Here is a 15,394-nt window from a genome sequence, read left to right as displayed (position 1 = left end):
ATTTTTTTCATATCTGGTGTTTTCTATCTTTCATTTGAAATATATCATTAATCTGTTTTCAATTTTTGAGTTGCTGCAGCGGTTTTGGTGTTCATGGTGTTGGAAGCTAACAAACATGTTAACATTACTACTGGCCCATAGAATTATAGTCCGATGTGTAGGACCTTTTTTTTTCTTATTTAATACCATACAATGTTCAGCTCAGACTATGACCACTATCTCATAATGGTGCAAGAAAGACGAATCACGAAAGTCCAGTGACCGCGCCGCCCGATTTTTCGGGTGGGGCGGTTAGTGGACTTTCGCGGTCAATCTTTCTTGAGCATTCAGAGCCTGAGCAGTGATAGTTGGTAACTGAGAAAAAACAGGTCCTATTCGTCGGACTATAGAATTAGTACATACTTTTGGTGGTGGCATAGACTGTTACATTCTATGGTGGTGGTTACACCATCTTTAGAAACGAAACATATTTTGTGCTAGCACTAGATCAGTACTCTATGATACACTTTAACCAGCTTGGTCCTATATTGCACCATGGCGGGTTCACGTGGTTGCTTCGCAGCCACATGCTCTCCCGCATGCACTCCACACGCTATTCAAGGGATTCTTGATCACAGGGCCTCGTGATCGTGAGCCAGTTCTAATTTCAGTCCTAACATTTCGCAGGGGTTATGAGAAAAATATGAGCTTTCATCCGGTTCAAGCATTGTACCAAAATTTACACTTTAATAGGGGTAAATTTAATACAAAATATTACAGAAGATACCACTGCTTTTAATTGCACTCTCAGATAATGCCAGATACATGTATGTATATTGCACTCTGGTGCATGGTCTTCAGCTGGATTTTGATTGTCATAACAGTTGTTGAATTAATTTGTTTTAATCCGGGTTTTAATAAAACATTGGGAAATCATTTGTTCTCATATCAGTAACTCTTCATACAATTATTTCATTTTCAGCTTTGAGTACAATTAATGAAAGGCATACTTTGTACACACATAGCTGAATACATCATGGTGAACTGGTGAAATACTGATTACTGATGAAATAAAGACATTACTGCACATGACATACCCTTTAACCCCAAAGGAAATTGGCCAACAGATATCACCCAAATGTTGTCTTATCAGTTCAAATGACAGACAATACAGATACACTGATTGTATTAAATCACTAATCAATGTACAAAACAATGTCAATAATAGTATTTGAACGAAGCATGAATTTAATTGACATACATACACATACTTCACATTAAAAAAATTTTTTAATTCACTAATTTAATTATGAGAGTGGCCATGGTGGTGTGGTCCACCATTGCCCACTCCCCAATTTTACCTTCCCCCAAGTCTCATAATTATAGCACAGCCCCTAATTGTTACTCTAGTATAGAGTGCCCTTTTATTTCTGTCACAACTTTAATCCTTTTTGTGATCCAAGCATCCTCTTTTTCCACCAAAAAAGTTGTATTCCCAACATTTCAGTTGATTGGGATTTTGCATTTGCGAGTTATGCATGATTATGTGTAGTACACTGCTCCATAGACAATATGTTGTAATTTTGTTCTGGTGTACCAGAACGTAATTCAAATTTCACGATATATTTTGGCTAAACATATAAATCTGCACGAAATTTTATGTACATAAACATTTTGTAGCCAGAGGTTTCCACATGAGGAAAGTGGGGGATATGATGCCGTGGATCACAAAATGCCCTTTTAATTAAAGCAAGCTCTACTGCTCCCCGTACTGCTCTAGTCATGGTCATAACAACACAACCATATTTGCTAGCATATTTCCTGGTACAGATTTTCAAAAACATAAGTTGGTATCTTGATCATGATGATGAAAGAGCAATAAGTGTTCAAAGGTCACTACAAGTGCATTGATTATACCAGTTCTAATATTAAATGATATTAATATATTCATATCTACCACATACGCCATTTAAAAATTTCACCCCCCTGGAGCTCATAATTATTGCACAGCCCCTAATTTACAGTCATACAATTGTGGGTGCTATATTACAATACAATGATATATTTTGGATGACTGCGATACACCTACATATTGTACACAAATACAAAGGTGATGATAGGGATAGCCCAAGTTCATTGTCAGACTGTGTTGTTAACCTTGACCAACGAACCATGAAATGAGTAACTTCCTGTACTGAATGAATAGCATTACATCATTAAGGTGTTAAGACAATTGGACCAAATATTTTAAAACCAAATTATGTTGTGCCCACTAATCTATATAATAATACGCTATTCTCTGTCTCTCTGTCTGTAGATCTGTCTGTCTGTCTGTGACTGCTAATGTGAGGCTGTTGTAGGTCGTACGGGGCCCAAACTTGGTGGGTGGGTGTCGTTCTGTCCTGGCAAGAAGAAGTTTATGTTCGTTAAGTCATCTGACCCCGGGTCCCCCTCCCAGGGGTCATCTGAGGTCAAATTACTAAAAACAGTCGTGTGAGGCCGTCGTATGTCTTACGGGGCCCAAACTCTGTGGGTGGGTGTAGACGGCTGTCCTGGTAAGAAGAAGTTTATGTTCGTTAAGTCATCTGACCCCGGGGCCCCCTCCCAGGGGTCATCTGAGGTCAAATTACTTGAAACAGTTGTATGGGCATGAAAGTTGGTAGGTAGGCTACAGACAACATTTAGAGCCAAAATTTTAGAAGGTCATTTTGGGGTCATCCGAGGTCACCCAGGGGTCATCTGAGGTCAAATTAATAAAAAATGTCATATGGGCATGACACTTGGTGGGTACAGACAACATTTAGAGCCAAATTTTTGAAAGGTCATTTTGGGGTAACCAGAGGTCATCTGAGGTCAAATTAGTAAAAACTGTCATATGGGCATGAAACTTGGTGGGTAGATTCACCATCAGCCAGGTAATCGCGCCCGGCCGAGAACCGCCAAATATGGGTAACCGCCTAGTACTATTATATTTAATCAAAATTGTGTGTGTTTATAAGATGTAATTCTAGCTGTAGCCTGTAATGTTGTGACTGGTGGTTAGATTCTAGACCAATTATTGCAATAGTCGGCAAGGTTCCTAGACAATCTATATGTATCGCCGGTTTCCATGCATTGTTTTACAGGAAATGAACAATGGACATTTAGAGAATTTAGTGATTCCAGCGAAAGAATAAAAAAAATCAAGATTGTGTATAAATCCCTTAAAAGTGAAGGATAAGTCATTAAAATTATCATCAGGTATTTCTAAAATGAAAATTTTGGGCAAAAAAAAAGAGAAGGAAACAGCATTATTGACAAAGTTGAAGCTCGATCCATTAAAATACACAAATTTAGATACTGTCAGTATATAAATTACAGATTCATGTAATAAATTTTGTCTTACATACAAAGCTTTCGGCTGAACTACTAGCAGGCTATGTTAGCACATCATGTATGACAATTAATAAAGGTACCAAAATCTAAATTTTGCTTCAGTGACAAGCACTGCTTTTCAAGCAGGCCCTCATTGTATACATGTTATAGCAACAAAATATATTACGATACACAATATTTACAAAAATAGCATACATAATATACTAGTATTACAAATAAGTATAATGGTATCATCAAATACAAGAAAATTATAAATACCATGATTCAAAATACAGAAATACAATAATTATATTAAATACAAAAAATAAGCAAGCAAATGAACAAAATGTAGATAAAGACAGGCCTAAATTTCTTTAATTTTTGACTGAAATTGGCCTAAAGTCATATTTTCCATCTGCGCTCTTACTGTCGGTGGCAAAGAATTCCATGCATAGGCTGCCCTGACGTGAAAAGCACGTTGACCTGAATTTGATTTAAATTTTGGAACAATCAATGTATTAGAAGTATGATTTCTAGTTATATGATTATGGTTATCATGAACAAAATCAAATTGAGAAGATAAGTATGATGGATATTCGTTCTTTAAACATTTGAAAACAGTCATTAATAGAGTATTATGCCATCTTTGATCAAGTTTAACCCACTGCAATGTACTCATTAAATCATTAGTTGGTGTCCTTATATCTGCTGAGAGAATTATTCTAGCTAAATTATTATGAAGTACCTGAAGCCTATTATGGTACTCATCACTAAAATTTGACCAGACCATGCTGCCATAATCAAAGTGGGGAATAACAAGAGCATTTGATAACATTACAGTGGTTTTATATGGAAGGAAATATTTTATACGTTTTATTATACCAGTTCTTTTGGAAATAGTTTTACTAACATTATCAACGTGAGCTGACCAAGACATCTTGCTATCAAATTTTACACCTAGATATTTAAACTCATCTACTCTTTCAATATCATTGTTGTTATATAATAAATGTACATTGTTGCACTTTTCAAGCATTTTGTTTGTACCAAAGATCATAAACTTAGTCTTTTCAACATTTAAAGTGAGTTTGTTTACTTTGAACCATTCAGCTACCCTACTTAGACATGACTCCATTTGAATTTTAAGATCAGATTCATTTTTAGCTTTACACATTAAAGAGGTATCATCAGCATACATTACAGTTTTACATTCAGACACAGCATTAGGTAAACAGTTAACAAAAATGATAAACAGTAAAGGACCTAAAATTGAGCCCTGAGGAATACCAATATCGATTGGCCTAAAGTCAGAAAGAGTTGAGTTAACATTAACAGTTTGTTCTCTGTTGTTTAAGTATGATTTAAACCATAATAATTCATCCCCATATACCCCATATTGTTTAAGTTTCCTAATCAGAATATCATGATTTACAGTATCAAATGCTTTCTTTAAGTCTATAAATAAAACGCCTACATAGCATAACCTGTATCCATATTCTTTAAAATGTAATCTTGCACATCTAGAAGGGTTGTTGTTGTGGAATGATTCGGACGAAATCCTGATTGAGCATTTGATAACAGTCCTACATTACTCATATATTCATATAATTGATCATGGACAGCTCTTTCAATGATCTTTGATACAATTGGTAATACAGAGATAGGTCTATAGTTACTAACATTAGTTTTATCACCCGATTTAAATATTGGAGTTACTTTAGCCTTCTTCCATGCATCAGGAAAAGTAGACCCATTCAAAGACAGGTTGCAAATATGAACAAGGCATTTTGCGATAAAAGGCGCAGCCAATTTTAATAACCTTACATTGAATGGATCTAATCCTGACGATTTACAATTTTGCATTTTACTTATTTGTTTGAGAACAAATTCATTAGATATTGCTCTAAAACTAAATTTGTTTACACTATGATTTTGATGAGAACATATAGTATTACAAGTGCATACATAATTATCATTGTTATTATTAAATTTACTCCCAAGTTCATTACCTATTGAAGTGAAAAACTCATTGAACTCATTTGCCATATCCTTTTTGTTACCTGAGTAATTACCATTCTTTTTAACAACTGCTGTAGGTATACTTGATGTTTTGTTTGGTATAATTTTCTTAATTGTTTTCCAAAGATTTTTACTATTATTTATGTTGTTACTTATAGCCTCGTTACAATAACTCTTTTTCAGTGAATATTTCATATTGTTTACTTTATTTCTAAGAGACTTTGCTTTACTCCAATCTTCAGCATTATTTGTCTTATGTGCTTTTGAAAAATAGTAGTCCCTATCTTTACTTAGTCTCAAAAATTCACTATTCACCCATTCAGGTAAACAACCTTTAACTTTCTTTTCCTTAAATGGTGCATGCTTGTCACAGGCAGCATTGAATGAAGACTGCCATTCATTAAGTGCTTCATTGACATCATTTATATTACGAATTCGACCCCAATCAATATTTTTGATTGTATCAATATAATCTGCTTCATTAAAGTTTTTGAAACATCTGGATCTTACAATTTTTGGTGGAAGTTTCACAATTTTTGGTGGAAGTTTCGGCGCGCCACACAAGTAAAATAAACCCAAGCAAGTGACTAGTAAAGCAACAGAAGCTTGCCAAAGGCAAGCTACAAAAGTCACCAATCCCACCATATACTGCTACTCGCAAGAAGCGCCACTAAAATAAAAGACAGAGATAAAAAAGACTATTTAAATCAGCATGGTCAGGGCAAAGGCGCGCCATGATTGATTGCCGACCTGCATCAGCAATTTCTCTCTAGTTGTCAGAATTTCAGACACGAACTAGTATTTTTATCTTGTGTCTTTATAAGACACAAGAGCGATAAAGCGAGCCCATCTACATGTAGGCCACCGATATCCCAGGACCATTGTCTACCCCACCCCACCCACAGCGAAGTCCACTAAACAAGCTTCGGCCAGTCTTCAGATTAGTGTCAGAGGGGATGGCATGTTTTGTTCCTTTTTCTTTCTATCGGATGGAAAATTTAAGGTCTGCTTTGGAGCAAAGCTACCCACTATCATGATCTGAAGAGTGCATACATCTACTGCAGAGCTGAGAATATTTTCTTTCAAGGCAGCTTAATTTTCAGATCATTGCGTTCTGAACTTTTCTCATTCCATAGAAATAGGCCTCTCCCTACTCCTACATGTACACAAGAGTTCCATTGGCATTGCTCTGTGCTACACATCAAGGAACTATGTTATCCATAGGGAGAGAAACTGCAGGTTACCACACTCTCACAGAAACCAAAGTGCTGCTTTGCGCCTCAAAGTTGCAGATTTGTAGCTCGTCGTCCCCTGTCCCCCACTCAATTGCGGCTCTTCACCCGGGGCTTCACCACTCTTCCCCTCATCATAGCAGACTCTGGAAGATCCCAGGTCTATGCCTCCATTGTGAGTACATTAGTAGTCTTTGACAAAGACTAGAGTTCCATACACTAGAGATTGAGTCTTGTTGTGGTTCCATTCACCTTCAGTTGACATCCCAAACTACCCTGGGGTTAAGGTCACTTTGGGTCACATTTTCAGCTATTGTTTCACAGCAAGTGACTTGCCCTCAATGACCTGTCTAGTGTTGTATAAAGTGTCACATGATGATGAGGAGGATTCAAAATGCACTGAACTAAAAATAAAATGTAAAATGTTCTAACAATAAATTTGCTGATATTAATGGGTCGGTCACCCACCTTTTTTGTGGGCCTGATGAGAGCACATCAGACACACCAAATTGCATTCAGAATACTAAAAATGTCCTGATGATATTTTACAATTTTGACTTTTTGAAATTGTGATAAATGTAGCAAGCGAACTTCAGCGAAGCGAGGGAAATCTTCAAACAGGTATCAGAGTCCAGCACAAAGCCTGTGCTACAATACTCTCTACCAGCTTAAACATGTTAACAGCTTTCAATTTTCAGATGACATTCCTCAGTGTATATTGTGTAGGGTGCCTACCTGCTGTCTACGTACATGTAGGCTAGAACTATCCCCGTTCGCAAACTGTGACGTCTCTCGATAAGCGAGCAAAGCTAGCAGCGAGCATTCAGTTGGACAATCTTTAAAATCATCACCCAGCCCAGAGTATGTGCTACATCATACATGTACAATGTAGGCATGCATAAATCCGTCCTTGCTGGAAAATACTTGACAAATGTCATGTTCAAACTACATGTACAAGCCTGGCTAAAGTTTCAAGTTCAAGGCACTACCAGCAGTCATCAGCAGGTGGCTGTACACTTGTTAGGCTAATTTTATCAAATTCCTTGAATATCAGAATCAGATTGCCTGCACTTCCACAGAGGTGATTTCACTATCCAATCAGCCCTCGAATTAAGGATCTGAAGGGGCACTGCAACCTTTTTAGGGCAAGTTGATAATTGCCTTGGATTTTCACTGAAAAGGCAAGGCAGCACGGCAGTTTGTAATATTTCAAGAGGGCATCATGGCAACTGTTTAAAATTTGAGAAGGGCACCAAGGCAATATCTCAAAAGTGAAGAAAACACACACAAACAGTCTGATAGTTGATTTTATAATGAAGGGGCAGGGCTGGGGCACCAACGGCAACTTCATTAGAGGGCACGTCAAGTGACTGCCTTGGGTAAAGGACATAATTTGAGGGCATTACGGCAGTGGGGATGGGCACCCAGGGCAAAATGCCATGGGTGCCGTGGGTTCATTCAAGGGCTGTATCAAATACAATTACTATGGCCTCTGAAAAACCAATATCAATCAGAACCACACCGCCTGAGAATAAAAAGCATACATGTACATGTAGAAATTGTAGATTGGTTCTTTGATGACATTTAGTTTTTTGTAGGCCATAGTAAAAGGGACCTAATAGTATATCTAAGGGGTATCAAAACAGAGACCTTTAAAGGTTATTTTAATCTGAACTATCAATGACCCGGTCCCTTTCATCATGCATGAGTTACAGGAACGACAGTAAAGGCATCCTATTTGAGCATCATTTTCAATCATCCACTTTTAATAACTAAACGGACGGACGCAGGCTTGTGTCCCATGCATCAATGGTTCACTAACTAGTGTACCATACCACATGCCCATTTCAAAATGATGTACAATTGATTACATTTTAAAGCCATAATTATATGCGATTCCGTTAAATTTTGTTATTCTTTTCCCAAAATGCTGAAATAATATTAACTACATGTAGTAATAACTGTCGCGAAGGGTTTCTGTCCATTTTAATCTGGAACCTTCAACATTCATTACAATTACATAAAGTGTATCTTTCACAAAATATGTAGTGCAAAAATGGTGGAAAAAGAAGATTGAAGTAAAGAAATACATGTACAATGTAGTGCCAGTGTCCGAGTGCAGCGAGTCTAAATCCACTTTATCCACGTACACACAGGTTTATGTTGAACTGCAATAAAGACTTCCTTCCATTGTATTAGTTACCCTAAAAGTTCATTATTCTATGATCCAGATATAGGATTGATACATTTCTCCTTCTACTATTTCCTGGACTCAGTTTATTTCTCCCTTGATGTAGTGCCAGATATATACATGAAGAAAATAAACTGTATTTTGCGGTGGTACAACAAAACAATGTTAATTTTTAGATATCATCTACTCATCCTTCCAAGATGATTACCAACATCCTCACCAATTGGTCACTTTTATTTCAGACCTTCTCACAGAAAAGGGTCACCAGAGGTGGTCTCCCTCTTGCGTTCCATCCTCAAAAGATTTTAGATAGAGTATTTAATCAAAGAAAATTTGTCTTCTTCCAATGGTTTACCTTGTCCCAGATGAGTCATTTTAGAACATACAGACCTATACATTTTTACTGAGTGTGAATTGGTCAAGTTTGCTATCACTTCCTTTCTGTACATTGTAGTAAGAGATTTGGCTCAATGGTATAATTCTAATGTAGCTGTAAAATGACAAAGTTGAAATTTTTACCCAGGTACATTTTCAACCAAAAAAGTGACATTTTACCTAGAAAATATGGTTTTTGTATGATAACACCATAACGATAGGTCGTAGATAGCACAAACTATACATTGTTTTAATCCTTGTGATCAGACGAGTAATTTGAAATGTCTCTCAACAAGATCGGAGCATTTTCAATTTTTTACCCCTGTATGGCCTTTTGTGACCTCTAGACGTCACCAGAGGTCAAATCCAAAATGGCCCCACGTCTTAAAATCAACATTGGACCTTGTACTTTAAAAAGGGCATTTCGTGATCCACAGCCTCATTCCCCACTTTTTCAAAAAAAAAAAAAATTGAGAGATTTTTATACCACAAAAACCTCTGGCTACATGTTTATGTACAATGTACCAACAATTTCTTGCAGATTAATTCGTTTAGCAAAGATATCGTCAAATTTGAATTTTGTTTTTAATGCGTACCTCACAAATGCAAAATCGGAATCAACTCAAATTTAGGGAATAAGCTTTTTTCGCGGATATCTACTGAAAAATGTCATAAAAAGAGGATGCTACATGTACTGCTAGGATCACTAAATCCTCCTTTGTGTAGAAATTCTCATGCTTCTACTACAAAGTACACTTGTTGGCTCCCTGTATGGAGGCTTACAGTAGCAGCTGACAGCTGTACTGCTAACACACAGTGTCTTAAATTGGAAAAATCATCCTTCTTCTTTCCAGTTGACAATAAAAAACGTTCAAAAGTAAGACCAAAATAAGATGAAGGATGATTTTTCCAATTTAAGACATATAGGGCGAATTTCTCGATAGGAGTCTTCGTAAGCCTTAGGCTTAAGGTGGCCTTGAGGCTACTAAGCCTAGCCCGCTCTCGAAGCCGAGTCTTAACTGTAGCCGGATTTCTTGAACATAAATTCAACCTGGTCTTAGTGGCCTTGCAGGCTTAACGCTTGACAACCTCGTCCCTTCTACCAGCGACTTAATTGTATAGGCATTTGGAGGTAGATGTGCATAAGCTGTTGTCCTTCACGGTTTACCGTACTAACAAGGTTACCAGCGCAAAGACAAGCCTAGACCGGCGGTCTTGTGCTTGGGCTTACACCGTACACAACTTGATCATGTTGATGCAAGACTAGTATTTTTCTGTTGTGTCTTTTATGTATATTTTATTTCCACTTTTACTTTATTATAAGTCCTGCTTGCATGAATACTTCCATACTTTTTTACTCGACTTGAGGATAATTTTGGTGGAAAAACAAAAACATAACCAAGCATTTGACAACCATCGTGCGTGCTATCTACTGCAGATATTTTCATGTTCTATTTGCGAATTTAGCATGAGTGCATATTTTATGATGATGATGATGATAATGATGACGACGACGACGACGACGACGACGACGACGATAAAAGAAATGTTTTTTCTTGATCATTCAAACGTTTCAAGAACTGTTCTTCGGGTATAACGATTAACTAAACGACTCCGTTCACAAATATAATCATTATTACCATCAGCATGCCTCCGAAAAGTCGCACTCAGGCAGCAAATGTATACAGAATTGAATTACTGCATATTTTGCAGCCACTGCTTCATGTCATTGAAAGCAAGGCGTCCGATAATAAATCTCAGGCAAAAAAGAGGAACGCATGGGAGCAAGTTCATGTGGAACGTCAAGGTTTTTCGACATGTCAAATATGGGGGTGGGGGACTTCTTATAGCAAAATATCGTTAAGGTTAGCAATATTTGTTGAACAGGAAGGAGATGGTTGCCCCTATTTGTTGACCGTTTAATACAAGTTAGGTTCAAGCAGATCAGTAAGCCTTAAAACATTGCCTTTACTGTATCGGCAGCGCGATTTAAATTTGGTATCCGAATACTTCAGAAAAGGATCCTTCCTCTCCTAAAGACGCTCACGACAGCAAGTTGACGTCGAAGATTGCGTCTCGCTTTAATTGCACTGCTCCAAAAGAAAGTTCAACATTCAACATGAGTAGGCCTTATAGCAAAGTGACAGCAGGTTTAACTGACTCGAATGAACACTAAAATAAAATGGTGAAATGTTCAACTAAATCGAACAATAATTATTACTTAGGGTAGGGGCCTACTCTATGTTGAATGAAAGACAGCATCTGATTCGATTTCTCAAAAATATGAAAGCAATTTAAGCAATTTGTCAATTGAAATAGACCACGGCTTACGACCTAAGACCTGCTCTGAGGCAGGGCCAAGAAAAGCCGCTGTAAGCCTGGCATAACAGGCTTGCGTAGACTACATGTACGGCTACAGAAGACTGATTTCGAGAAATGCAAATTTTACCGAAGCCTGGGGCTAATCCTACAAGCCTGGCCCACAGGCTAACGAAGCCTCGAGGCTATGGTAGCCGTGCTTCGGGGAACGTGTTTTCAGTTAAACCTGCATGGTCTTACGACCTCTTAAGCCTTGAGGCCAGACTAGCCAACTGCAGGCCTCCAGAAAATTTTCTGCTGTCTGGGAACTTAATGACAAGTGCTGGAAATTTTCTGTGAAATAACTGAAATAGGCCTATGTGCGTAGCGAACATCACAAGCGCGAAGTCCTAACGGTCGGGGTCCAGGGCCCGCTTAAGGGCCCTGGAAGCTCCCAGGGTTTAGATGCTCTCTCGTGCAATCTGAGCCTTATTTTGGAACAGTTTTCTATAAAAATTTACATCCTTTTTCACAAAAAAACACAACTTAAAATTTCAAAGTATTACTGTAAAAACTCACAAATTTCCAACAATGTTGTCATTTTTTTTTGGTCGTAAGTCATAGTACATATAGTATATGATTGATACCGGGTATAATCACATCCAGGGCTCAACGGATTATTGGATGTCGGTAAAAAAAATGCAAAAAACAATTTTTGATTTATTTTTTAACATTTTTTTAGAAGTATTCTGCAACTTTGAAGAACCACTGGAGTGGACCTATTCTGAAGGGCTAGGATTATTCACAGATAATTTGAAAAAAAAATGGAAAAAATTACGAAAAAATTACAGTTTGTTATCCTTACTTTTATGCAAACCATTAACTTGTGTACTGTTTACCTCTTCATTATAAATGCATGGAAAACCAATACATCTATAATGTGTGACAGATGAAGAAATATACATTAGTTAATTTTTGCAATTTTTTTTCTGTGACCTCTGTGACCTTTCTGGGAACGCCGTTCCCGCGTTCCCGCGGTTTTTGGAGGCCTGGCCAACTGCTAAGCCACCCGTCGAGAAATTCGCCCTTAGAGTTTAGTGTCAGAGCCTTGTTTTGTGGAAATCATGATTTTTTTTTAAATAATGAAAATTAGCGGGCGGTGGAAGCAAATCTAAAACTTTCATTACCGGGTACAATGAACTAAAAAAAAGCTCTCCCTACTCTTGAGGAGTAAACTAACTACACTCGCAATAGGCCTAGTATCCAAACACAGAGTAGATAAATATTGAGTATTTATCCAGAATAAATATAAAATTAGGCCAAAAAAAAGTTTTGTCTCACAAACCCCTGTGCGATTATTTATCCAGAATAAATAAAAATTAATTAAGCCAAGTTTTGTCTCACGAACCCGTGTGCGATTATTTATCCAGAATAAATAAAAATTAATTAAGCCAAGTTTTGTCTCACGAACCCGTGTGCGATTATTTATCCAGAATAAATAAAAATTAATTAGGCCAAAAAAAAGTTTTGTCTCACGAACCCATGTGCGGTTATTTATCCAGAATAAATAAAAATTAATTAAGAGGCCAAAAAAAATAAAAGTTTTGTCTCACGAACCTGCGCGTATTAAAGTATGACAACGATTCATCATATTCAAAAGTCAGGCTCAGAAGAGCATGGGTTTTATTGCAAAAAATGATATTTTAAACATTAAAAATTATTATCCAGTGCGTTTCAATGTTCATCATTAATTTCTGAAGCAAATTCTTTCATTTTCCATCAGACCACTGCACTATAAGAAACGCAAGCGAAGTGGGTCACCAACATCACAACAGGGCCACACTGCAGTAACGACAACTGTATATCCCACCCCACTAACTGCAAAAGTCCAATAACCGAGGTGTAGCTGGTTTTCAGACCATTCATAGGGCCAGAGACAGAGGGGATAATTGGCATGGTTTTTCACTTTTTCTTTCTATTGGATGGAAAATATGTTGGCTTTGGAGCAATCATGAAATTGTGTTGCACCCAATCTGTGTGCAACTGCGGTATTAGGTTCCGGGATTAGGTTCCCTGTATTTAAAACATGATTAATAATAATACATGTAATAATGCATCATGAATGTAAATTACAAAATAATATTATCATAGTATTCATACATGTCTTGTTATATGACTATATATGCTATGATTGGCATTTTATAAATAAAGTTTAAGTAACTATAAATTTTGCTGGAATATGCTCCCTTTCCAGCACACTCAAATCCCATTTCATAGAGCATTATGCAATGGCACTTGTTCTTATACCAGTGCTTACAAGGGTGGGGGCCAAAGGCCAAGAATGCAGAGTGCTGGTATTCGGTAGATGATAAACATCAAAATAAAATACTCACCGCTCGATTTATCTTTCGCTCTGGTGGAGATTTTGTGAGGAAACCCTCACATATAACTTCATCCATGATTTACACAGGATATATAGATCCCTTTCCTAGTACATATGAAAAGATCCAATTCAGTATAGTCAAGAATTCAGGTTGAATAAAATGCGGAAGTTATCCGAATCAATCATCTCGAATTTGGTGGTCTCTTGCATACAACTTACAAGGAGCCAGGGAGGTCATCCGCACGTTGTGTTGTTGTGATCCGAGGGATTTCCTATATTTTGAGTTGCCAGTTGTGATATCACAAATTTCCTAATCTGACCTCGTCGAAATAACTTTTAACAACTTCCGTAAACACACCTTTTTTGGACGAGCCAAAGCTAGTAAATTTAAAGGCGAAAGTGTAGAAAAGGAATAAAATTGAGTACCATAAAAATGAGTAAGTCATTAAAATTGACTGAAAAACAAAACAAAAAACAACAAACAAAATAGGACTGATTGGATTTTCTAAACCACGTTTTTATGTAATGACATGCTCTATTTCTCTGATCGTGCGAAATTTAAACATTTCTTCATGTAGGCCTAACTTCAAACCAAGTGATTATCTTCTTCATACCATCATAAAACTGAAATGAATCTCCTTGCTACAAATTTTAAGTTTCTAACAAAGGGTAGAAACAAAGATATCGATAATCATGTCAGTCAAGAACTCAGGATAACGGGAAACCACATGACCAAAACCAAAACTCAATATTATATTTGAAATGAGGGATTGAAAAAGGTCATCAAAGTTTATACAGAGATACAGGGTCGATCCGGGGTCAAATTTGAAATTGCTCATCACCACCAAAGTGACAGACCAAAGTATACCGATTCAGAACAAGAATTCTTTAAAAAAGACAACGCATGATCATGAAGTTCATGTTTCATAATTTTACATTGATAAGTCGGGTGATAAGTACCTGTGTGTGGCACAACTAACCGGGTACCGGGTGGGAAATGTCGTTACCACCAATGACATACTAGGAAAAATGTGTGCTAAATAGGTCTACATTAATTCATACGGTAGGCCTACTTGTAACAAAGGGATCAATGGAAATCACATCCACCAGTGGCGTACCGTGGCCGCCCCAACCCCGGGGGGCTGAAGAAAATTCAATTTTGCCGCCCCTTCCTCAACAGCCCGAAAAGGTTGACCAAATTTTTTTCTCGGTCGTTTGAAAAACTGAAGAGCAAAAAAAAAAAAAAAAGGGTTTCAGGCGCTAGCGCCCTAAAAGCAGCACATTTTGATGTATAGTACCATTTTTTCAAAATTTTTTATGCTTTTTCAAATTTTTCCGCCATTTTTTATTAACTAATTCTTTGTTGCCGCCCCTACGTTTTTGCCGCCCCTGTTTTTGCCGCCCCTGTTTTTGCCGCCCCTACTTCTTCCGCCGCCCCTTCATTTTGGTTGGCCCCAGCTTTTACCCCGGGGGGCTGGCACCCTCAAAGCCCCCCCCCCCAACATACGCTCATGTCCACCGAGTTTCACGACAATCCAACAATCTATATTCAGACGACCTTAT

The 15,394-nt window shown here is 37.4% G+C and overlaps 1 protein-coding gene across 1 annotated transcript in view; it reads right to left on the bottom strand.

Annotated features, from left to right (window-relative positions):
- The window catches only part of LOC140160883 (uncharacterized), a 108,878-nt gene extending 94,839 nt beyond the window's left edge, over positions 1 to 14,039 (bottom strand). Inside the window, 1 exon segment of the mRNA XM_072184215.1 lies at positions 13,842 to 14,039. Within this exon segment, the coding sequence (XP_072040316.1) occupies positions 13,842 to 13,907 (66 nt within the window). The 5' untranslated portion in view covers positions 13,908 to 14,039.
- Between the last annotated feature and the right edge of the window lie 1,355 nt (positions 14,040 to 15,394).

This window comes from Amphiura filiformis, chromosome 9 (genome assembly GCF_039555335.1).
Source record: "Amphiura filiformis chromosome 9, Afil_fr2py, whole genome shotgun sequence".
In the NCBI taxonomy this organism is placed as follows: domain Eukaryota; kingdom Metazoa; phylum Echinodermata; class Ophiuroidea; order Amphilepidida; family Amphiuridae; genus Amphiura; species Amphiura filiformis.
This window is presented reverse-complemented; position numbering and strand designations above follow the sequence as displayed.